Source organism: Crocodylus porosus, unplaced genomic scaffold (genome assembly GCF_001723895.1).
Source record: "Crocodylus porosus isolate Cpor-Errol unplaced genomic scaffold, CroPor_comp1, whole genome shotgun sequence".
Taxonomy (NCBI): domain Eukaryota; kingdom Metazoa; phylum Chordata; order Crocodylia; family Crocodylidae; genus Crocodylus; species Crocodylus porosus.
In genome coordinates, this window is record NW_017728931.1 from 26,696,465 (window position 1) to 26,722,790 (window position 26,326).

General features: G+C 39.8%; 1 protein-coding gene across 12 annotated transcripts in view; it reads right to left on the bottom strand.

Moving 5' to 3' along the window:
* SOX5 (SRY-box 5) overlaps positions 1-26,326 on the bottom strand; it is a 549,709-nt gene that overhangs the window by 282,856 nt on the left and 240,527 nt on the right. For all 12 annotated transcript variants that reach the window (XM_019544450.1, XM_019544448.1, XM_019544444.1 and 9 more), the window contains one exon: positions 15,569-15,779. In XM_019544450.1, coding sequence (XP_019399995.1) covers positions 15,569-15,779 — 211 coding nt within the window. The remainder of the gene's footprint in view (positions 1-15,568; positions 15,780-26,326) is intronic.

Here is a 26,326-nt window from a genome sequence, read left to right on the forward strand (position 1 = left end):
CAGCCTGGCAGAAGATCTACCTGGAACTGCCTAAGCACTTTCAGTATCCTGGCTTGACATGCACCGAGTCTTTGAAAGATTGGACAGTTCCACTATTTTGACTCAAGCAGGGTTCCAAGTCTGAAGACTGCAAGGGGGAATTCCAAGAATATTACAGCACATCTTTTATTAACCTATAATTTAAAAAGTTGCATTGATAGGTTTATTAATGTGTGTCTTCCTTTCAATTTCCATGGGAGGAAGTGAAATGATGGGGAAGAGGTTTGCCATGCCTTTTAAGTGCAGAAGATCTCTCCATTTTGTTGTTCTTCACACATTTCTCTCTGCTAGAGAAGGGCCAAAGAAGATGATTTAAGAATGTAAGTTGCACTTCATTTCATTTTTCTTTTAATAGAAGTATGGCAAGTGGACTCAATTTCATTCCTAGGGAATAAGACTGCCCATCATTATAGCTAATGATATTACTAAACTCATCCAAAAGCCAAGAAACAAACATGACTGGTGACCAAATATCTTTCACTGTCCTAGTAGTTGTCTATTTCACATCCTTCTCAAGGCCTATGGCTAGGGCTGAGAGGAAACAACTTGCAGTGCTGGTCACCATGAAGCCTCTTCTGTAGATAAGGCTTCACCATGCACAGCCATTGATCTAAGACAGGGGCAGGCAATATTGTGGATCCAGTGGGTGGCCAGCCTCCATTTCCCAGCAGCCCTTGCCCATGTTACAGCAACCGGTTTCTATGGAGACCCCAGGAGCAGCAGGGCCATGACAATGTATGACCAGGGTTTCCAGGAAGACCAGCCCCAGCAGCGCTGGTAGAGTGTGCAGCTGGGCAGGAAGCTGCTCTGGGGCTGGGATCTTGTAGCACTGACAGAGTGGTCTGGAGCTGGGGAAAAGCTAAAATCTGCTGCCTGCATGTCCCTACCCAGGACATCCAGGCAGTGGATCGCAGCTCTGTCACCGCTGCAAGATCTTGGCCCCAGAGCAGTTCCTCACCCTGCTATACACTCTGCCAGCACTGGTGGGGCCAGTCTCCATGGAAATATGGAGACTGGCCTGTCTTCCTGTGCTGCCATGGCTCCGCTGCTTTTGGGGTCTCTATGGAAACCAGTTGCAGTGATACAGGCAGAGTCTACTGGGAAATGGAGTCCACCCTCGTCCTGATCTGGCCTGCAGGCTGGACTTTGCCCACCCCAGTCTGACATGCCACCAGAAAAAAATTAAAGAGGTAGAGGCCCACGGACTAAGCTTATTTCCTTGTGATAATTCAGTACCATGAGAAAACATAGACAAGTTTTGCTTTCGTTTTGCAGGGGCCTCGAGGATTAAGACAGATCATGGAAAAGACAGAAAATAAATGTAGGATTATGTGTAATGCATGTAACATATACTTTATATGTTATGTTCTCCTTTCTAGTGACTAAACTAAAGTGCAGAAGATTACTACACCTACCAGCTAACAGAAATAATCTCTCAAGGAGATGATATTCTTTTGGAGTGGAAGGAAGAGGTTCCAACCTTAGCCTCCCATTCTTGTCTAAGATTTTGTCTAATGAGCATCTAGTTTGCCCAAAATTAGATTTTTAATTCCTGTGAACATCACTTAGGATTGTTTCAGTGCAACTTGTAAAGTGATATGCAGTGTGTTTTGATGTTTAGCCTCTATCCCAGAAGCTTCACAGGAGCTGTGAATCAATTAGGTGAAACAGCAAGAGAAATGAATAAAAAAGGGGTCTTAACTAAAGTAAAATAATCTTCAGTGAAATGTCTCCATATTTAGTTAAATTGTATTGCTGATTAAAGCTGAACACAAGCTCAGTGTGGAATCCAGAATTGTAGCAGCTGAAAATCATTAGCAAAAGCCTGCTGTCCTCTAGTTTCTTTTTTAGAGCTTAAATTTACTTACAATGAAAGGAAACCATTAGTGAATTGGTGAACCATTGGTTTAATTGGTGAAAAGTTGTTTTACCCAAGCTTTGTGCATGAACATATTAGCAAAAAGCATATTGCTCTTCAGACTTGTGGAGGGGGCATGGAAAGGGGAGGGGGCAGGCGGAGACCTCATGATCTCTGGGCAAATATATAATTGTTAGCATGGTGGAAACATACTTCCTCTACTCATGCTTATTGACTTATTTTCTTTTATTTTTTTCTGACTTCTGACATATTAATTATTTACATGGGACATGTATTGTTGGCAAAATATAAATACAAGCTCTAAAAAATATATTGAAAATGAACAGACATACCGCCTTAAAAGACTTTTTATCCCTAAAGACTCTTCCTTTTATCTCCAAAATATTCCCCTTGAGATTTGACCCGATCTAGAAGATAACTAACCTAGAATTCAAAATTAACCCTGTAACAGGGCAGTCTACCCCTTTAAGGCTAAGTACAGGCAGTCAAAAAGCTCAAGGCTGAACCAATTCAATCTTTGCAATCTAAGCTAGTGGTTCCCAACTTTTTTATGCTACGGCCCGGCAAACTGTGGACCAGAAGTGGCCATGGCCTGGCAAGCAGCAGACCACTGGAGCCCAGTGGCCAGAATTTCCAGCTGGAACACAGGTAAAGCTAGCTCCACCCCCTCGGTGGGGGGGGCGGGGCAAACTGCTGCTGCATGCCCTGAGGGAGGAGTCATGGCCTCTTTGCCTGGCTCTGCAGGGCTGCAGTTTCCTGGTCCATGGTCACTTCCGGGCTGGCAGGTAATTACCCTGTAGACCGGCAGCTGACCCTTCACAGCCCAGCACTGGGTTGCAGCCCGGGGGTTGGGAATGCCTGCATAGTTTGAAATGATTAGCGAGTGAACAGATGTTCACTTTTGATTCCAGAAATGCAGCCACATGCCTGCAGTGGCTCAGGCCAGAAACTGCGGGGTGCTAGAGCGAGGCCTCCTTTCCCTTCCTCAGTGGCCAGGCCAGAGGGAAGCTGAGCTGAGGGGCAGGGTGTGACCAGGCCCAGGCAGGCCTGAGTATGATTGGGTAGGGCTTTAAACCTCAACCCTGACCCACAGGTACCCCAGCCAGTGTGTCTGGAGGAGGAGGGGGAAAGCAGCACATGCCAGGCTTTTGTGCAGGGTAGGGAGCAAGGAGTATAGCCAGACCCCTGCCCCAAGCTAGATTTTGACTCAGCATGGCCCCCTAAGTTGAAGGGGCAGGGAGGGGGTTTATTCCCCCATTCCCTCTCCCACTGAGGGACTGCTGCCATGGTCTGCTAGCCATGACAGCCACCTCTGCCGCTCACCCCCAGCCAGGAAGACTCCACCTGAAGTCCAACAAGGGGAGAGAGGAGAGAGGCAGGAATAAACCCCTTCCCTCCCATTTCACCTTAGGGGGCCATGCTGGTCAGCATCTGGCTGCGCCCCCGCCCCTGCTGCTGGAGCAGCAAGGGGGAGGGACCGTTACAGCAGCAGCAGGCCCTGTCATGGTGTCCTAGAGAATGCAAGACTCTTCCCAGTGGGGGTGCTGCATTGCGGGCAGGAGTGAGGTGGGCAAACCTGCTGCAGCCTGCACAGGGTAAGCGGCAGTGGCGGTGATGTTAGGAGGAGCTTGGAGGGCTATGGCCACCTCAAAATTCATCTTAGACCCTGTAGCCACCCCTCTGAGCCCCGCTGCTGCTGGCAACCCCCAGCTCTGGATGCCCCAGTTCTTCCTTCAGTGCAGCCTCCCCCTCCCTCCCCAGTGGGAAGAGGCTTGCACTCCTCAGGATACCATAACAGGGGCTGATGCCCCTGTCAGGGTCCCCCCCCCCTTGCTGCTCCAGTGGCAGGGGCAGGGGCAGACAGTGGCTGGTATGGCCCCCTGAGGTAAAGGGAATAGATTATTCCTCCCTCCCTCCCTCCCTCCTGGGGGATGCCAGCTGGGGTCTGCCTGGCCAGAAACAAGCAGCAGAGGTGGCAGCTGAGGCTGGCAGACCCTGGCTGTGGTTCCCTAGTGGGAGAGGGGGAAATAAAATCCCTCTCTGACCCTTTTGCCTTAGGAAGCCATGTCAGGTGGCATCTAGCCATGCCCTGCCCCTGGAGTGGTGATGAGGGAAGGACCCTGACAGGGGCTGCTCTGTTCTGGCTAGGCAGACACTGGCTGAGGTCCCCTGGGGGTTGGAGAAGGAACAGAAGAGGGAATAAACCCCCTCCCTGCCCCCTTCATCTTGAGAAGCCATGCTGGCTGGCATCTAGCCATGCCCCTGCCCCTGGAGTGATGAAGGGGGAAGGACCTTGACAGGGCTGCTGACAGGGCTGCTCTGCCCCAGCCAGGCAGACCCCAGTGGGAAGAGAAAAGGGTGGAGAAGCACCCAGAGAGCACATAAGCAGCAAATAGTACGGAAGTCATTTTTGGGGTGGGGGGAAGGAAACAGGCTGTGCATTGAACTGCTTGCTGCATGGAGGGACCAGGGTCCTATGCCAAAGCCAGAGCAATAGGAGTCCCCCTCACAGTGTCCAGGACTGGAGAACATTTTGTTTTGTTTATTTTGTTTGTTTAAAAGACTGTTTTTTCTTTCGGAGGACTGGCTGAGGACCTCCTCATGGATCAAAACCTGCCTGCAGAAGCTAACAGGCCAGGCAACCTGCTTAAAGACCAGAAAAAGGGTAACATCTTCCAAGTTATGAAATTCTCTCCCTCCAGGTAAGTATTTGGGCACCAGTAGTGGCTTAGAGGTTACAAAATTGTTCAGATGCTTTGCTATAATTTTTGTTACAATGTTTGCCTCTGTTGGGTGAGAAGGAAATTTCCCTTAGAGTACATGACCAGGCCTTAGGTACTACATCATTTCCTGTATATTTAAAAAGATACCTATGAAATGCACAAATGGCAAATCTTGCACCTAACTTATGCTTTCAATTCTATGCATGGAAAAACCATGCCTATATTTTTTGTTGTCTGTTGTAGTTGTCATCTACTGTACTTCCAATTACTCAAAGCATCAGCAATTTAATTAGATCTAGTTAAAAAGTCTCAGGTGGGCAGTAACTTCACATCTCTTCCTGAGTTTTGCAATATATGCATGTGAAGTTGCTGGTCATACGTTGGAGGCATCTGACTCTATCTGAGTTACAGTTCTGTAGCTCTTATAATGGTAAAAGGTAGTAGATGAGCTATATAAAAGGCAAATATATAGGTCTTCTTACCCCCAGTCAAATATCCTGCAGAATAAAACTTGGATAAAGGATGTCTCAACATCCCAAAATGTAACTTCCTAGCAGTTAATGACACTTGCAACTTTCTTACCTTTCCACTCTTTTAATAATGATCACTTTAGGAACTTATTACCAATGGAGGGATAAAAAACAAACATACCTCAAGCTATTCCTCAGTGCCATACTGGGATAGGCCCATAATGTTGTTTTAAAGCATCTGTTGCCTCTCCCTCACATAGGAACACCTCAAGATGAGATTCCCCATAAACATAATGAACCTAAAGTATAAACCCTACTGTGCAAAACATGGGTGCCAAGAATTCAACTTCAGGCATATGGCTCTCTTGCCCTCTCTCAGGCACACATCAGTTAAAAAAAGAGTGTAAGAAATGATAGATGTCTGAATGGGGCCTAACAAAAGTGGAATCTAGCAAGAATGACAAAAGGTGTGGGCTCCCTCTTTCAAAACCATCATCGTTGAGACATGCATTGGTACATCTAATACCAGATATGTTTGCTTTGAAATTAATCATTTTATTCAAAGCTGAACAGGTTTTCTTTCCCCCTCTCCCTCCTCCCTGCACAGACTTGGGAGCAACCACTCCTATTTGTATTGTGCTGCTCCCAACATTGTCACCTGCCATTCCCAAAATAAAGGAAAAATGGATCTTTGCACTTATCAAAATGGTAGGGAAAGACAGAGGGGAAAAAGAGGCATGAGATTAGAAGGTAACAAAACTACAGAGGAAGATAAACAAAACCAAAAAGAAAAATGTCCTTTGTTCATTTGAATGGCTTTCTGCTCCCAAGCCTTCTGCATGACTAATGCCACTCTGCAGTCTGTAAACCTCTTGGGCACATTATACAAACAAAGCATAACTCGGCCTGAACAAACAAAGGCCTAAGCAACAGTGATTGAATTCATCTTAAAACAACAAATCAATTCTTTCCTATTAATGCCCTAAATACCAGCGTAGGAGCACTGTCCTGTTGTAATAAACAGCCATGTGTTCAATTACCGTCTGTTTTCCCAACTACTGCTCTCTTCAGTAATTACACCATGCAATGCATTCTACATTGACATTATATTAATGTGCTGGGAGGAGAGATCTTAAATACGAATTAAATCAAGGCTAAACATTTCAGAAAACCTCACAGAGGCGCGCAGGCACTGGAGGAACATTATTTAGCAAGAAGGGGAGAGTACTCATCTGTTCTATCATTCTCTACTTTCATTCCCTCATTAAATAAATAAATAAACAAACAAAATGCCACTGTGAAAGAATGGCACTGCCCCAGAAGCATGTCATGGTTAACTTTATATTCTGTCTCTTGAGATGCCCATTTTATCCGAGCAAAATCATCAGTAGCGTTTCATAAATTCGTGCTTATGTCACACTAGTGATAGCAACAACAAGGATGACATCTCTCTACAACAGCCAGGTGACAATAAGACAAACAGAAAACAAAACTTTCAGTATAAAGACAAAAGCAGAAGAATAAAGGGTCAAGAAAAGGTTCTTCACCCTTTTGCATAATTCTCAAGCTCCATTGAATATTGAATAGCACACGGCAAACAGACCAGACAAAAGATAGGATGAAAGATGTATTTACTTGTGCAGGGTTCCTTCCCCCCTCCAATCTTTTTTTCCAGTTCATATACACCCACACTGCACAGTTTGCATTGTGTTGTTAAATAACCAATAGCAACCTAGATGAAGCAGTGGAAGGGTTTCTATGATGCTGTCAAGCACCAGACAGATGCTTGGCAGCGTCAGTGGTTCTTTACATTAGGGTTGCACAAAGGTTTTAAATAAAATAATAAAATAGTAATAACAATAATAACCCTTCTTAAAAAAAGGATGACAACATGAGTTAGTATGTGGATATGATGTTTTTTTAAATCAATGGTGTATTTACCTACCAGGTTTTATTTCAGAAAGCCAAATTATCAGGGAAACAGAAAAAGTAGGGTTTGCTTTCTGCCCATATATAGATTGCAACAATTTCCATAAGGAAGAAGTAGCAAATTCTCAGTGTATAATGATAGCAGATTCTAGTTCCCTTAAGATAAATACTTATTGGTTCCTACTGAAGAGAGATTTCAGGGCTGTCTGACACGTGAACAATGATAAACTTAAGAGGAATCAACCTTAAAATAAAATGCCCATGATGCACAAAAATGTTTCTAGCTGAGGCTTGAGACAATGTAGAAATTCCTACATTCAGATGGAAATTACCTGTGAAATGATTTTAGTCTGACTAAAATATAATGGATCAAATTTTGTCCCCCAACTCATAATTAGTGAGTTTAGAGCAGGGGTGGGCAAAATGGCCTAGGGGCCGGATGTAACCCAACAGGCCATTCTATCTGGCCCGCGGGGCCCCTAAAAAATTTAGAAAACTAACATTACTCTGCCCTCGGCTGCCTGTCATGTGGCCCTCAATAGCTTGCCGAAACTCAGTAAGTGGCCCTCTGCCCAAAATAATTGCCCGACGCTGGTTTAGAGGGAGCATCCAGATGCTTAACAAATTAATGCTAACCTAAGCTTCTCCTTATATCAGTTTGTCAAGTGCAGAGACATCTGAACACTTTTTTTTCAAGCACTGCTGGGATTTTCTTAAGTAAATCTCAACTTTACTTTTATTCTAGAACTTTGAGACTAATGGCTTTTTCAGTAAAGTTATTAAACCATGATCTCAGTGCAGGGACAAAGCATCAGGTCAACCTGCAATATTTCATTCAAACCAAAATGAAATATTACACTCATTCTCAGATTATATAACCTTTTTTACTTAAAAAAAACAACTAGGCATACTTGAAAATAAAAATGTTATTTCCAAAAAATGTTGAAATACTTTATTTAGAAAATATCTACTGTTAATTAAAGTTTTTAAAACTTTACTTCTGCTGAAATTATTTGCTAACATTTGTGAATAGCCCCAGTTCTCCTGAAATTCTACAAATTTATTAAGATTAACCCTATAATATCTGCTTCTGTTTTCAGCTTCTCAGGTTTCCAATACTCACATTAGAGAAATATCACACACAATATGATCTTTCTTGAGGCAACATAAAAACTACACGTCTATAACATCTCATGGAAAAAAAGAGAAAAAAATTAAAGGAGGTTCACCCTTCAAATACAGCTTGTTTATAAAGCAAAAGATAGATACACTCTCCTGTAAAATGCCCAGCTCAAAATAACATATAAACCACATTAAAATAAGATCAAAGTAGAACACACACACAATAAAAATTATGAATGGTATCAAACTAAAATCTACGAGCCAACTTCATTAAATGAGAAAGCAAGCGAAAGTTTCTATGAAACTTAGCCTGAGCCACGCAGAGGCCTTTACATGTGTATAGTAAACAGAAGAGAAAAGGCATCCTTCTGAATAGCACATGGCACAGACTGAGATCTAAAGCTAATCAGACAGTATGATAGGCCATCTTAATCAACTTCAAAAAACCAATCCACCTGCTCATCTCAACTAGCCTTTCCTTCCCTGATCACTCTCTCACTCATTTGGCCATATTTCCTCTCACTTATTTTCCATAAATAGTGCAGTTAAGAAAGAACACTGGGAGCTCTTCAGGTCTCAGTATTCTGGGCGCAGGTGGTATAGAAAACTTTGAAGTGAGCTCTCCACTAACTCTAGTGCTGGCCGTGCCTTGCCTGTAAGCAGCTCTTATTAAAAAAAGGACCAAGCACCCAGTAGAACAAAACCAAGCAGGCCTATTTAATTAGGGCAAATGCTTGATATCCACTTCTTCATGTTAAACCACACAGCCACACAGGCCTGGGAGGTCTGATTAATTTTAATATGCACGGTCATGACAAGTGCCTCGGGGGTAAGGGAGAGGGAAAAAAAGCCCCACAAACCCTGCTGGCTTGACAAATAGGCTTCAGATAAATGCTGCGTATGTTGCCCAGATTAGAATGTTACTATGCAGCAAGGGCTTGAACCTTTAATATGAGGAATAAGAGGCCTGAGAAACAGGTGGCTGGCTCTTCACTCTTGAATAAATGACATCCCCCAAAGCTGTGGCACATAAACTTACAAAAAGAGCTGGCACATTCCCTCATGTATATTTGTATATTAACAGTCTGGGTCAGAGGCTTCTCCAACAGTGATCCACATATTGAAAATGAAGCTCAAAATGCTTGGCCTTGCCAAAAGAAAAAAAAAAAGAACCACACAAGGAAAACAGACTGCCAGCCTATTTAGCTGAAACATTTTTGGGGCACCAAAGGCATTCAAATAAATGGTGGTATTGGATAGAGGGACTGGCAAAGTGGGAAGCCAGTTGTCAGTTAAGCTCTTTTACATGGCAATGCAAAAGACAGGAAATAATGGATACAGGGTTTGTTATTGCTACTGCTTATCTGCTTTTGAGATGACTATATTCTGGAAAGAAATCTTAATTATGTGACCCATAAGAGGAGACTTTCTCTGTAAAACAGGGAAGGCAGGGAGAGAACTTCATTCTCTCTACAGAAAAATGAATTCCATGACAAAATAGAATCTCACTTGACCATAGTGCCTTTCTTTTATATTTAAGATGCAGTATCATCATCTCAGATACCTTTATCAAAAGAGAAAAGAAAAATCCAAAAGCTGTGAACCTTTGAGGACGGAAGTGAGAGAGACTTGGAAGAGAATCTAAGTGAATTTTGAAAAAAAAATCAAACATTCAAAAATTCAAAATGAACCATAATTATCAGGCTAAACTATTAGGAAGAAAATACTTAAATACTGAAGGTGACAAATGAACAAACTTCACTTTGAGCAAGTCAGAGCTGGCACACCTTCAAAATCAGCTACCTGTGTTCTAAAGTTAAAGCATTCATTAACAAAGATTTAAGTCACCGTGGCATTTAAGAGCTTCTTTTCATATAGGTTTGTTTCATAAACTTTTTTTTTTTATCAGCAGTTATATGAATGCATATTTCCATATGGTGGTGTCTTTGAAAGAAATGCGGGGAGGTTAGATTCTGGCTTGCTCTACAAGAGATATGTTGTCTGGTAACAGACTGCATAGATGAACATGTAACCACAATGCTCTTGGAGCATCCTTCCTCAGCAGCAGGAGTGTGTGGAACAAAACTTAAAAGTACTCAATTGAAAAGTACCCTTGTTTGTCCTTCAGTAGAACAGTATTACAAAGCCTCTTCAGCATGTACTTTGTCAAAGGGATAGTGAGGAACCAAACAAAAGAAACTCAAACCTCAGCCAATTAGAGTATCCTTAGGCTTTTCCCCTGGATCTGTTCACTTTATTTTTTTCCCACCTCATCAGATGTGATTTAAAAACAAGAGTCTGCATTTCAAAGGCCTCCCTTCTTGGGCCCATTAATAGCCTGCTTTGGAATTTATGGCTTAAGAAGAGAGAGACCTCTTGATTTCTTTATAAGAGGTGGTGATTAAAAGTTTGATAATATTAGAGGATATTCTGAGTTCATATTTCAACTAGAGAGTCTGAATCCAATATGGTTCACTTTTGCAGACTAAAAAACTGCTTAAAGAACAGCTATTTAAATTACCACAAGAACAGGTGTTGTGATTTATAATGTAAACTTAAACATTAAACACAAATAGCCTTTAGGGGCTGTTCAGAAGACAAAAATCATGCCCCAGGGGCCTCTCTCATCACTTTCTTTCCCACAAAATAATTACATGTAGCATTGCAGCACACTACAATGGATGAGACTATAATATTCACATCACCTATTAAAGCCATCCAAACACATGTCAGAATAACCCCTTTAACCATATATCCATTATATATTTATACTTGTATTGCTATAACTCTATATTATTTATTTACAGTAGCACCTGCAATGTGCTATGTGCTTTCCAAACACTTAAGAATGACACCTGCTCAGAGGAGCCAAGTAGAAACAAACTGGTAGACAGAAAATAGGGGTGGGAAACAAAAATAGACACTGCAAAAAATTAACTCAATTCCCTGTTTGCAATGTAGTAGAAAGGCTTTTAACAGGGGTTTAAGTGTGGAGAGGGCATTGGCCACTGTAAAGGATTGACTGGGCACCCACGTGTACACATGTAGTCACACACAGACAGTGTTTGATTGTTTAATGTCTGCAAGGTGCTTTATGTCCAGGCATCCATTTGCATACTGTATAGTCCTTCCAAAAGCTTAAGTTCTGAGATTTGTGGGTACAGAAATTGCTACATCAAAAACTGATGAATAACTCAAAATAATTTTTAAAAGTTTCTGGGAAATAAGAAGTCAAAAAGCACTTAAGCCCATTGCTAATTTTTGGCACACCATTAACTTAAAGAAAGATTTAATTTTCCACAAGTGTGGGGGGCATAAATTAAAATACAGGAATCCAATCCCATTAATAGTGCAAAAAAAAGCTAAGTGGCTGCTTTGGTCTTTGCTTTCATGAACTTGTGTCAAGCTCAGGGACTTCAAAGAGATTCCATTTCATTTCTATAACTGAAGAGAAAACAGAGAGTCTCTGCTATCCTCTGATGCCTTAAGAAAATAGGAGGGAAAAAAACATGTCTGTACTTCATTCGCCTAATGATTTTAGTTGCAAAAGGAATCCCATGGTCGAAGGACGACCCTTAGGGCAAGGGCTTGAGGTCTGTCACAGTATATAAGGCTTCTCCAAACCCACTCCATTATCTTCATTATTGTATACCAGGAATGAAAGGGGACTGACTCCTTTTCTGAAGTCTAACTTAGAAAGGATGGGATGTTTAATGTAAAATAACATTGTATGACTCTGGTAATAGGTTTATGCCTTTGGGGTTCTGAATACTAAAGCAGCATACAAGGATTTTCTGCAGAATTTTAGAAGTGGGGAAAAATACTGTGCATCTTCAGTGAGTAAAATTCCACAGATTTAATATTTGTTAAGTGAGGCACATTTACGCATTGGAAAGGTTTATTCTCCATAGCACACTTGCATAAGGGAAGAGCAAAATGGTACACTGAGAAAAATAATGAGAATGGGGTCCCAAAATAAAGCAGAAATCACAAAAAAGCAGGTGCTTTATCTATGAACAGAAAGCAAGCGGACAAACTTGTACATATCTCTGAAATGACTAGATAAGTTGGATTCCCCACATGGGGGTTTTACAAGTGAAAATATTCAGCAAAAACAATATTTAGGTCATTATATAATTATATAGCAATGCTATCTCTTCCAATCAGCATGTGTGCACATACACAGTACATGCATAGCAACATGACAAATAAAATAGTTAATTTCCATACAATTTTGCAGATGATTATTTGCAGTCAAATTGCATAGCTTGCAATGTTTTATGATAATCTTCTAAGAGACATGTATGCTGTCTTTAGCTGATTCCTCTCTGCTAAAAAAAAAATAATCTTCCTAACATGTTCAGTCCTTGTACTATTCTTTTGGAACACCTGATCTTTGCATCAGGCCCTAAACTTGCCTATCCTACATTTCTCTGCTGTCCCAATTTTGAAGAAACAATTAATATCCTACAACAAAAATTTACTAGACTATCTGGGGTTCTAATTTATATTTTGGGATAGAAGCAATACTATGACACTGCATCACGTCACATCATAGTATCACAGTAATTACAGTATCTCATATAATTTCATTACCATATTGTGACACTGATTTCAGAATATGATGATGTTGCATTACAATAAGTTGGTGTAAATGTTACAAAACTGACTTTCACAATTGTGGTAAACTCTTCAGATGCACAACTCAGTCAAAAGTCTCTGTCAGAACCCTTCTAGAGGTCCCAGTCACTTCTGTAAATTAAGAATTAATCTGCTCCTAGTTTGTTGTTTGAAAGTTTTACCAACATGTTTCCTACAGTGACTCTAAATGTATTTTCATTTGACAGAAACAAAAAGTGCAGCACATTGTATGAGGCAAAATATATAAATGTGTATGTGCTTGTGTGTGTGTGTGTGTGTGTGTGTGTGGACGAAGAAATGGGAATCTCTCTCATTTCTAGACTCATGAAGATTCAAGGAAATTGTACTCAATGAAAATTCCATAACTGGCACAATGGTTCTTCTCTCTTCCCAGAGAGAAACCAAGGAGTTTTATTACTACTATTTATACAATGGTAATACTTAACCAAAACCGTAACCTCATTGTGCAGTGGTCTGCAAACTATCAAGAGTAAATCTGGTACTGATACATACAGCACCATCTACTGTTGTTATCTGCACAGAGTACAGAGCACCACTTATCAATGCCCCTACACATAGAGAAAACATGTATATGATACTTGACTAACAATTAGCAGTGGCAGGAATCTTCACACTTCACCTGTGTCAAGAAAACCTGACAGTAGTTACAAGAATGTCTGAAAGTGGAAGTGGTAACAAGAGTAAGCTAGCTTTTGGTGGAGAACTGAGGGTGCAGCTTCCCCTCCCCTCCCTATTAGCTCATGGAAAAAAAATCAAACTGGCTGGAGGAAGGAGGGTGGGCTCCTTAAGATGACATGTCCCTGCCCACCCCCCCCCTTTCAGTGCTCTTATGCAAGTCTAATTTTCTTTCTAGCCACCTCATCTCAGTGGCCTCCTTTTGTTTGATATCCCAATTCCCATTCCCTTCTAACTTCTGAACTTTTGTTAGCTTTTAGGGAGGAGGGAGTAACCCTCTTTTCTATTCTTTTTTTTTTCCAGGATGGGGAGTAAGCAGAGACATGAATATGGCACCCTTATAATGATTTAAGTAGGGCTTAATGAAATTTTCATCACAACCTGCTGTTCATTTTAATGGCCTTTGAAAGACAATAGAACAATGGCTAGAGGGAAGAAAAGATTTTCTGTTGCATACATTTGTAAAGCCAACATTCAGTTGCTTCTCCCCCTCCCCCTTCCCAATCTCTTCACAAAGCTGTAGATCTTTTGTTTCTACTGTATATATTCATTTTAGTGGAGCTGAGATAATGCACAAGCTCTGTAACCATTCTCATGTCTAACTGTGGCCTTTCCTTAATGGAGTCTGTGGAGCATGCACAACCTCCCACTCAACACTGTATTTACATATTGCCCAGAAATCCCTTCTCCCCCCCATCCCATAAATAATCTGGCCTTTTCTCTTCCCCATTGCCCTACACATAGGCACAATATAGAAGGTCTTTTCCACTCAAAGGCACAAGATAGGTCATGGCTGTAAAGTCAGCATAAATGCAAACCAGAATGTTCCAATTTATTTAATACTTTAAAAAAAATGCTAAACGTCATTTGTTTTCCAGCAGACTCTCATTGAAGGCCCCATTCAAGAGGAGAAGGCTAATTTACAATTAAGTCATGTGTACAAATATGCAAGAATGGAGCTATGCTTGCATTTGTAGTTTCACAAGCCAGTTTTCTTTAAATATAGAAGTTGTCCAAACTTCTGCCACAACTTTTCAAATGACAAACACCATCAATTAATACTGAGGGTATTTTGGGGAGGAGAAGTGGGGGTGGGGTGGGGAACAGAGGGCTTTGAGGGTAAGATTTTTCCACTTTTAAAAATAAATTTTTACAGAAGGATGTACAGACACAAATTCAGGTTGTGATTAGAACTGCAAGGAAAATTAAGAAAGAAGTAGCAGTAGGTTCACATTAAGGGCACCGAATCCCTGGAAGCCTTGAAATAAATAAAGCTGGTCAAAACAGCTACAATTATATTTTCTGAATGTTTCAGGGGAGTGTAATGGTATCTGGAGACTTTCACTTTTAGGTTACTGGCTTGAATCTAGTTCAGGCTAAAAGGGATTGAACATATTTCCTATCTGAAAGCTGGTCTGTGGTCTCTGTGAAGGGTGATGTCCATTGGTATGTAGCAGATGACTGAATAGGTACAGACTCCAGTACTAACTCAAATCTGAGAAGTGATCCCCAAATGTTAGGCTAGAAGGATGTAGGGGAAGCTTGTCCTGAATCTGCTAATACAGTGTCTGTACTGTAGATAAACAGGATTATGAATGAGGGCACACTTGATCCAAGAGCTTTCATGTATACCAAATTCTCCATTCTGTCCTTCAAATACTGGCTGTGTCTACATGAGTATATATGTATTTTTTTCAGAAATGTGCCTTCATTAATAATATTGTTTCCAGTTCCATAGGTGATAATGATGTTGCAGCCCTCATGTAGATGACTCACAGGCTGTCACCATTGTAGTTAACACCATACCAACTGTCCTGCTCTGAGCAGACTTGAGGTTTATAGAGTGGTGGTGTTGGCTCACCTTTACACAGCCAAGTACTGGTCCATGAGGGAGAAGCTGAACAAGTGCTGAAAATAGTAGGACACTCCTGGAAATTATTCTTAATGAACGTGAGCCTAGGGTTTAATTTTGCCAGCAAAAAAAACAAAGAAAGCAGGAAATGGGGAGAAGATAAGATACCCAAAGGAGAAAAAAACATAGAAAATTTGTCCAATTCCCCACGCATTACCTTCTGGCTCATTTTTGATGAGCTCTTCCATTTTCCTCTGCTTTAGGGTATCTACAACATCTGCTAGGCTCCCTTTGCGCCTTTCAGGAGTTCCCAGAGCTGTGCTGGACAATGACTCTCCACTCTGACGCCCACCTTCTTCTGCCTTCAGGGGTGAGGTAGATGAGTTGTGCGGGGCAAATGAAGACATCACTTTATTGCCATCAACTTCCTGAAAGAGGAGAGACATCAGATGAAACAATTTAGGGGGAAAAAGAAAGAAAAAGAACGAAAGAAAGAAACAACCCTTTGTTCTTTGAGTTCATTGCTGTTTGTTCTTCTGTTGAAACCTTTCAAAAGAAATGCAATGCTTCAAAAACATCCAGAACAAAGCCTCTCCATAAAGGATAAACCAAGATTACAGGCTGAAGTGAGCAAAGATCAGCTTGCAGGAGAAAAACATAAAATACAGTTTTTCTCTAATTGAGGAGAAGTGTTGCACTCATAGGTTTTCTAATAACAATGATATTGATTACCTTTAATTGTTTGCTCTTTTACAGCTTTCTATGTGCAATCTTCAATTTTTTCCCTAGGACCATTAATTTCCTGCCTTTTAAAGTACTTAATGCCATGATGGCTAGTTGCTGTTGGAAATGAAATAATAATCAGATATTAAATGCCCTGCACTATATGATTTTTTTTAACTCACAGTTCAAGTAGTTCTCCCATCTCGAAGGGAAGAAGCAATCATTTTACAGCTTCTAATTCATTTTCTTTTCTCCTCCTTCACCTAACACCCTCATCCCTTTTAAAGAAATTTTCTACAAAGGTGGTCCTAATGACACTCACAGGTGGCACAGTGACACAAAAGCGTGATTTTCTAGTATACAGGCACACTCCTTCTTACATTGAAGTCAACAGGAGCTTTCTCATTGACTTTAGTGGGAATATAATCTGGCTCCAATACCTACAAACGTACCTTCATTAATGTGAGACCTTTCCCTCTGTGTCTCCTAGTATGTAAACCAACTTCCTCTGCATTACTGACTCATTTATGTGTAACTCTAATCCTTTCTTCCTATGTTAGGACCAAATATTGCAAATACTTAGGTATCCCATTTAAACATGGGATTTCAGTGTCTTCAATGAAGATCATAATTTCATTACACAAATGGGCACATCTACATGTGCAATAATGTATTTACAAATACTACTCTACTGTCGAGTTTATGATGATCTTTCTCTCTCTTTCTCTAGAGCTAATTAATAAACTCCACAGTAAATGTTTCATGTAGGCACACCCAATGTGCATTGTATTACCTAGTGTTGCAAAAATAATTATATCTGTTATCTATTTTAAATGGTTTATTCTGTTTGGGTTTTTCTGTTCTTCTTTAGCTTCAACTGAATCCACAGAATATGTCCTTATTCTTTGTATAGCAGGTACCCATTAAATATTGCTGTTTCTAAAAATATCAGTGGACAGAATTCTGAAAGCAGTTATAGATAATTTTAAAAATATCCGAATTGTTTTCAAAATTCGTTGTCACAGGGTTGGATAATGACCTGTTAGCCATTTGAGTAAAATCTTCCACAACAGATTTTACCAATTATTTTCACTGGCTCAAATTTTGCACTCTTTATTTACTGAAAAGGTGAACTTTCAGTTAAAAAACAAACAAAAAAAAAGCATTTCCATAATGGTTTTTAATACAATTTAAGCAAAATTTCAAGCCTAAAAATTGTAGGAAAAATCAATAATGTTGATCATTTTTCACAGAACATTTTGTTTTTGGCAAAAAGAGAATTTTAAAAATCTCTCCTTTTTGACCACCCAGTTACACTGCTGGCCTTCTGGACTGACTTCAGAAGTTCTGAGATCAGAATGTGGCCCATTATTTGCTCCAAAAGCCTTACCTAATGGAAGCCTCTCTATTGATATCAGTTTGTTTTGGATCAGGCTCTAAAAAACAGTCTGTTCCAATTTGACAGAAACACTCCTTTTCTTGAACCTTCCTACAGGTTTGGAATATACTTGAAAAATTATCTTTTGCTAACAAAAGGTTTCAATAATGCATAGAGTTAAGTTGGACGTGAACGCAGCTTTACTGCAAGTGTGGACCAGAATGATAAATGTTCAAGTATTGGTCTAGACTTGCAAGTTAGCTACCTTTAGCATGAGGTCAAGACTGACTTGTCATTCATACCTATTGTCATAAAGCTGCATTTTTTTTTTCATCGGCAAGGTTAAAGAAGAAATATTCTGAAAAGTTTCTTACTTGTTTGCCCTCTCAAGACAAAGCTGTGAACTGCTTTCCTTGGTTACAGTAACTTGATTCAGCCTTTATCATCAAGTTTCTCTAGGAAAATGTATTGCTAGCAATTTTACAAAGAGTTCCTTGTTTTTCTTTCAAATTAGGCCTCCAAAATAATCATGCATTATTTTGTATATGTCATATATCACACACAAAGGGGCAAGAAGCATTTGCCACAGGGGATTATTAATCAAGAATTCTTAACTGTTCTTTCCCTGTCTTTTTGTAATGATTTTTAATCTGATGTGATGTCTAAATAAAACAGCAAACTGATTTTTGCCTTTTTTATTTTGGGGTATGTACAGATACTGATGTAATGATAACTTCTGGTTGTGTAAATAGCACAGAAGGAAAATACAAGTACCAAGGTAGCTAGACAGATGACCTGATAGCAGGAAATATAACTCAGATCTGAGCCCTGGATATATTTCAAATGAATAAACATCTGTGAAATAAATTATAATTTAAACATCCTGCTTCAAAGGTAAATTGTTTCCATTTCTTGTAAAAACTACTTTGCTTCTATGTGTATATACATAGTGTTTGGATGTGCATATACTAGCTGTTTATACGGAAGTGTTATATATTGAATGCTGCACTTAATTGAAACATGCATTTTAGAGCCATAGCTGAATTCAAGTTCTAACACTAAGGAATACCAGTGAATTCTTAATCCAAAAAGATCTGGGCCAGTCATACATTTACTGTGATATCTGCCATCTAAAAGGATCTATTCCCCTATCTCTACTCTGCTCTTTTTATGGAGAAAGAGATGCACACTGCATATTAGTACTAATAAGACTGACATGTGTAAACTTCAGCAAATCAAAATAACAAACTTTACCAGCCAATCATGCTACAACACAACTTGAAATGCTTAGTTACTTCATTTTCTATTTCATTTTATTCTATTGCACTTGGTTATCAGTAAACGAAAATGAAACAAAAACACATTAATGGTTAAGGGGAATTCCCTAAACAGATGACTTTTGTTAATGGCTATATGAAGCTAAAAAGAATGGTGGGAATCCTTAAGAAATCATACCAGACATGATAATTAAAAAATCCCATTAAAAATACAGGGCAAATTTCAGACAGACAAGAAAGACTTCTTCAAAACCTCTCTAAAATTTTCTTCAGAATGAGTAAAATTTAGTAGGTTTCTCTTTTTAAACCACGAATCCACACAACTTCACTCTGAGAGAAAAGCAATTTACAGTTTTGTAATGAGTGCCATAAAAAAATCTAAATAGATTCTAAGGTAGGAAATGTTTATGGAATTCAAGAAACTGCACAAATATTAAAAGTCCCAATCACCACAACAATGGAAAACCAGACACTTGCTATTTCACTCAGGAAAATTCTGTCTGCTATGTAACAATTTCACCTGTTCAAGTTTGATTACATTTCAGCCTCTGGCACTGTTAATCCTTGTAACAGTTTTATGTAGTTAGCAGCTGTTTTATGCATGGGGTTCTATTGTTCATTTACATTGTGAACTGCCTGCTAATGTGTGCTGGCACAACACTCAATCAAACTCTGAACTGGGACTGTACTCACCAGCACCTGATGTAGTTGTTTCTTGTTTTCCCCACTTCAGATGGCAGCCAGAAACCTACAAAGATTGTGGTTGACAGAGACACCCTGTACTTTTTCTCCCCCAACCATGAAAACCAGATTGACCCAAGATTTCTCTTCTTTCTGCTTCTGTCCAGAACTGGAGCCCAGAGAAAGACGTGTTCACGTACATGAAAGTGGCCAGCATATTGCCAAACAAGTTTCCACCTATGGAAGAATCTCTCTTCCGAGGTTTAATGATAAAACAGACTTCTGCCCTTTCAGGTTGAGGTCAATAATCTTCCTTTGTTAATCTTGGGCAAGCTTTACTTAATCTAGCCCCCTTGTCACCTTTGTGATTGACAGGAAAAGTCATGTCACTGGACAATGGACTTACCCTCCGTGAGCAATATCTTTTTAAAGATTACACAATGTTACCTTTGCTCTCATAAAAAGTGCAAACATTTTTCTGTTAAAAGAACTTCATTCATTCCGACTGTATCTTTAAAAATAGTCTGGTTCCATTTCCAGGGTCTGGTTCAGACCCTTTTCCAATTTTAAGAAGCAATGGTGTGGTATTTATTGAAAGAACAGGCTGCATACGTCTCAGTGAGATTTCTCAAGTATTTTTAGTGTTCCAGGTAGATCCTGGCCTCTCTTCTTAGCCTCTAGATCCAAAGGATCATCTACAACTTCTCAACCCCTAATCTGAAATTAAACCCAGATGTGCAGAAAACTTGTTCCTGTAATATTAAAACTGTATTCCAAACCAACCAATAACCAAAACAAAAGGAAAGGCAGAGAAATTTTTAGTTATCTCCATATGCTATGCAAGGATGATGCATCTGTAGCATAAAATGATTATGGAAAGGAGGATTTTGGGGATGCAGCCAAAAACACCTGGAAAAAGATACCTGTGTCTTTGAAGCAAGCACTACTGGAGCTTGAGTTTAAGAAACAGATGATCCTTTAGATTAAAGGTAACATAACATTTTTAAGTTAGACTTTTGTCCATATTTTGCTTTTTTATAGTATTTAAAGAAGACAAGATAGTAATCTTTCCCCTTTCCATTATAACTTTAGCTCCTAGGAAACATGTAGTACCCTAAATCAGCGTTTCCCAGCCTTTTCCAGTTCAAGGCACATTTACACTAAAAAATTTTCTATGACATACTGGTTAAGGCATTGTCCATCCCTATGCTTATGAGCACATTACAGCTCATTGCCACAGCAAAATTCCACAGCACACCTGTTCATTTCTGATGGCACACCATTGTGCTGTGGAACCCTAGTTGGGAAACACTACCCTAAATGACTCTGTAAGAACTGATGGCTTCAGCAGAAAAAAGGCAAGGGATTTTCAACAGACTACGTAAAAAAAGTGTCTGCCTTTTATTTACACCTATTTAACTTCAACATCTAATACATGTTTTGGAGAAAGGATGGCTTTGTCAAGGACTGAACATTCAGAGTACTTCAAAGTAGAAGAGAGAGGCTGAGAGAGAGATCATCATAAAACCTGAAAGACCTACCTTAAAGACCACATCCAGCAAAAATGAGAAAGACCAAACCTGACATTCTTGATATTTCCATGTTTTAATACAAATACACATACAGAAAGAAATACCTCTCCCCCTCTTTTTCAAAACCTCTTTAGCCTATCTTGTAGAACATCAAAAAGCAAAAAAGAGTATACCATTTTAAAAATTCTATCAATTATAAGAAATGTCACAGGAACTCTTAAGCTTAAAACAAGTATTTGATTTAAGCCCAAGTGGATTTTCAATAGGAATTGTACTCTTAAATCAGTTAGGTGGATTTAAATATTCCCTCCCAGAGAGTACTATGCTACATGGTTTTTGATGTCCTGAAGATCTTGCTATAACTGTGCCCAGTGGTGACTGTACCCCTGGCATTTTCAAGAACATGAAATGCATATTTTATGAAGCTCTCCCACTGAACATATTTAAAACAAAAATGTAGGATTTCTTTGTTTCCACCTATCTAAACAAGTCTTTTGTCTATGGATTGTCCTTATGGAGAGCACTATTAATCAGTGACATGAAATGAAATGAAAGGAGCAGTATTTGAGGGTATCTGAAAGAGGCAATAAAGGACACCTGGAGCAAGAGAGAGACCGTGTACAAAACAGCATGGGAAAAATGGATAAAGACATAGTTATGAAGTAAGGATTGGGCAGAACACAGGGCTGGCAATGGATAAAGGAGAAAACAAAACTGAAGGGCGAAATTAGTATAACTTCAGGGTCTTGTCCAGTAACAGACCCATGGAAATAGCCCACTGTACTCACACACATATTTTATAAAGGATTAAGTTCTAGAAAGTGAGGAAGAGTGGCTGATATGTAATACAGAAGTGGAGATAAAGACAGTTAATATTTCTATAGACTTGGTTAAAGGGATAATAGTAATAGGAGAGAAACATTTTAGCTACATTGTTTTGGAAAAAAGGGTTAAGACGGACTCTGTTTAGTTAAGAGATGCTCTAACCAGTAAATACATAGTTGCACAGATTTACAAGGAATGTGAAAAGCTTCGGTCCCTGTTTAATTTTGGCAGAGATTTGGCCTGATTCGGTACCCAAATCTCCAAATCTGAATTGGATCAGGAGACCCTCCTTTAATCTCTCTTAATCTAATTAGAACCCTCCAAATTGATTTGGAGAGATTCAGTGATTCGAGCATAGACACAGCTTTAAATGGTTTTTCTACATACCTGAAGGTACCAGGCAGCTTGTGAATGCTATGATGCTGGGGCACATGGAGCATCCCACAGGAGGTGGTGGGAGCAGTGCACTCAGCAGCAGACCTGGAAGTGGCCCAGAAGCACTTCCAATCCACTTCTGGGTCTGCTGGAGAGCATGCAGGACCCCTCACCCCCGTGCCTCCCTGGCCCCTCTGTCCTGTGGGACGCTCCATCGCAGCATTCATGAGCTCTGCCTGGTACCTTGAGGTATGTAGAAAAAATGTTTAAAGCTGTGTCTATGGCTGAATCATTAAATCTCTGAATCAGCATCGAATCTTCAGTTTCAGTCAACTCAAATCAGGGACAATGATCCGAATCAACGAATTAAATCACTGTCCCCAATTTGAGCCAAATCCAAATCAACTAGGGCCCATTTCACACACCCCTAACATTTACTTACAGAAACCAGCTTACACTCAAATTAAATTAAAATTGATTTAAGAAAGAAATTTCTCTTGGCTCTGCTTAACATGGAGTGTTTTGGGTTTTCTATGGACACTTATTTTAGAATTGTCATGAATTATCAGGCTTTTTGAAGAGTATATCTAGTTCCTTATCTAACACATTGATATATTAATTTGCATTGGATTCCTTTCTGGCCATTATTGCTGCTTCCCTCTGTGTTCAAATAAAATATTCTAGTGTCTATTTAATGATCTCTGCCACCAAACTACATTGTGTTGGTAGGAATTTGGACATGATAATCCAACATATATTTTCATTTCTATGATCCTCATGAAACATGGTTTAATAACAAAGTACAGGGGATTCAGAAGAAGGGAATCCAGTCTGGAGGGCATTTGGAAAACAGCACTATATTTTATTTCATGTTTGGGAACCCATAGGCTTTATTTTATTGTTTTTACCCAAACTCTTTTCTTAATCTTTTGTTTAGGTCATCATGAAATGTTCCTTGTATAAAGTAAGAAATTGCATATTTTGGGTGAGAGACGTTAAGAATAGCAAAAACAATAATGTTAACAATTTTACATTGTGTAACAGATCACAGCAGTGATGTCACACACAGTTATTTCCCATTTTCCTAAAATTCTCCCTCTTTATTCAAAAACACCAATCTCCAGAATGAAATGTAGGTTTTCACATACTCTTGAAAACACTTAATAAACAAAAGTGGCATTTTGAGAATTGCTAATATGTTAACTACAACCTGTAAAAACAAAGAACATTTTGTACTATGAGAGCTTCGTTATCTTCTTGCTAGTGATCTGTATGTTTAAAAACAGTAAATAAAACCCTGAAAAAGCACTTTAAGACATTTATGATCTGTTTCCAGAGGGTAAGGTCTTATGGGTGATCTTTACACAAAAATAAGACTGCTTATCAAAACTGCTTGGTTTATCTTCATTAAGTACTGAACTCTTCTGCTATTTGGAAGAGACATGGTATAAAATGAACATAGTTTTAAAACTTAAAATCACTAATTTTCATAACTGATTAAACATACCCTGGTTGTTAGAAAGTATGGACTGTTGTAACATACCATTTTACTATGTAACAAACCCAGTTATGATGCTGACCAATTCAAGCACTGGAAAAGAACAATTTAAATGGAAATCAAGTGATACAAACAAACAAAGATACCATAGGCTGGCAATAACAGAAGGCTTCCATTTTTTTCTATATTTTCAGCATGTTATGATTTAATAAAACTTACAAATGGGAAACAGCTGAAAGATCACCTCCCTCCTTAGTGGCCAATTGAAGATTGTTCCTTAAGGGCCAGATTCCAGATGAATCCCTCAAAAAGGGGAACGACTGGGGAATTAAGTAAAATACTTCATGCTTTCCCACAGTCATGCAACTCTGTGCTGGAGGCCACCAGGAGGCCCTATATGGGGACAGCAGCGTTTCAGTGGTAGGAATGAAGAAGAGAGAGCATATAGTGCACTCACGAGGGCCTCCAGCAGCCTGTGCATTTTTACTAGGGCCCTGATTATCAAGGAGAAAATATCTTTAATGCTCCTCCTGAGGCAGTGTAAATCTATCAAACATCCAATGCAAGGCTGTGCCTATAAGACAATCCAGCTATCCAATACATTCAAAGTTGTTTCATTCAGGCCATTTAAAATAATTCACACAATGGAAGTTTCCCTACTCTTGCAAGTATGCTACACATTAAAAAACCTCATTGTTAACAAATGTTTCCTGATATTCAACAAATTTTCCTCTCCTTTATTTCAACCCATTACTCTACTTACATCCCCTTTTTAGCACCTTGAACAATGCCTCTCTTCTGTCTGTACCCTTCACATTTTTAAGAAGTTAGAATACCTCTTTTAGTTACTGCAGAGCCATATTTAACTTTTCTATGAATATTTAGTCCTTTCAATCTTTCCTCACAAATCAGCTCCCACAGCCCTTTAATCATTTATGTTGCTTGTATCTGAAATCCCTCCAATTTGTTGAGATCTTTGAGGTACCCAGATCTGGACACAATATTTTATATGTAATCTTAGCAGAGCTATGAAGAGAAGGACAATTACCTCCTTGTTACCGCCTTTTTTGCTGCCATGCTGCATGGCAAGCTCATATCTAATTTGCTCTATCACACCTAAATCTCTTTCAGCATTACTGCTTTCCAAGAGCCTTCCTCCCATTGATTATCTGTGTTTTCCGGAATGTTTCTCCTGTTGTATCATTTTGCAGGCTGCATTTCATTTTATTATTTCCAACACACAGTTTTTAAAGCTATCTTTCTGTTACTTCTCTGTCCTCCCTGTTATTCAACTAAAAAAAGTAATTATGCATTATAATTAAATGACCTCTTTAAACTTCTATAATTGTGTATTTATTTCTCCAAATTTCTAAAAACCCTGAATGCCTAACCCATCCATTGCAAAGCAAAAACTAAGTAAAGCATTACACATGAAAATATTCACCTTAGCCCACTTTTCTTCCAGTGTCAGGGTAGAAAAAGATGGAGCTTGCAACATCCCTAGAAGGTTAACAAATCCAGGCCCTGGCAAGCTAGGGTAAGAGGAAAGTGTTTAAAAACGGAGACTTTCATAGCAAAAGGCTTACTAGCAGATAACTTACAGCTGAAAGACCTACACTATGAGCTTCTCTTGGCTAGGGACATACATTGCCCATAAACCAGTTCAAGTGATCAGAAACTGGTTTAAACCTGTAACAGAACAGACATTCAGTGCAAATAAATCAGTTTGAAAATGGCGTAAACCCATCTGAGATAAACTTGGTTGAATGTAGTATCAGACTTGACTGATTTGGGTCAAATCAGTTTATGCAATGTCTGTTCCAGACCCTTTGCTGATTTAAGCTAAACCAGATACCCCAGCATCCTGGCATGCTCTCTGAGCTAGGCAGGGCTCTCTGCTCCACAGCAGAGCTGACACCTCCTGTCTGCAACCTGGCCAGAGCTCTGGCAGAGACTTGCAGGCACAGCAGTGTCTGCTGGCTTCCCCCCCTCCCCCCTCATCCCCCCATTTGTTGCTTAGGCAGAGATCCTTTCCTCCTCTCTCCCACAACGCACTGTAGCCAGCATGTGGTATGATAGCTAATGCCGTAGAAGGCAGATAGGACGGTGTCCACTTAGGGCTTTTTGGAGGTAATCAATAGCTCAGATGGTAATATCCCTGCATTCCTTCCTTTGGACAAAGCTGTTTAAGAGGACCTTGTAATGAGCGAGGCTTTGTTTTTTGACGGGGTGTTACATGCTGATAACAGAGCTGATAAATGCTCTGTTATCAAGGTGGGGGACCCCTTCCCTAATCACAGTGTTCTGCCAGGCCTGGCCATGCCCCCCTCAGCACAGCTCTGGGGAAGAGAGGGCTGCTCTAGCGCCCCCCAGCTTCTAGCCTGAGCCACTGCAGACATGTGCCTGAATTTTTGGGATGTCTATCTGATTACAAAACTGATTTAGCCTAGCCAGGTTAAACTAACCTGCAAAGATTGAATCAATTCAGGCTCAGGCTTCTGAATGTCTGTCCCTAGCTCTTCTGACCTCAAATGTGGCAGGATATCAAGACGGTATACCTGTGTTTTCTAGTATGCTCTTATTCCCACCTCTTTACTAAAGATTTTAAACCAGATAAATAAATAAATAAATAAAACAGCATTCATCAAAATTACCAGCAACCCTTTAACACTACTCTTTATTTACA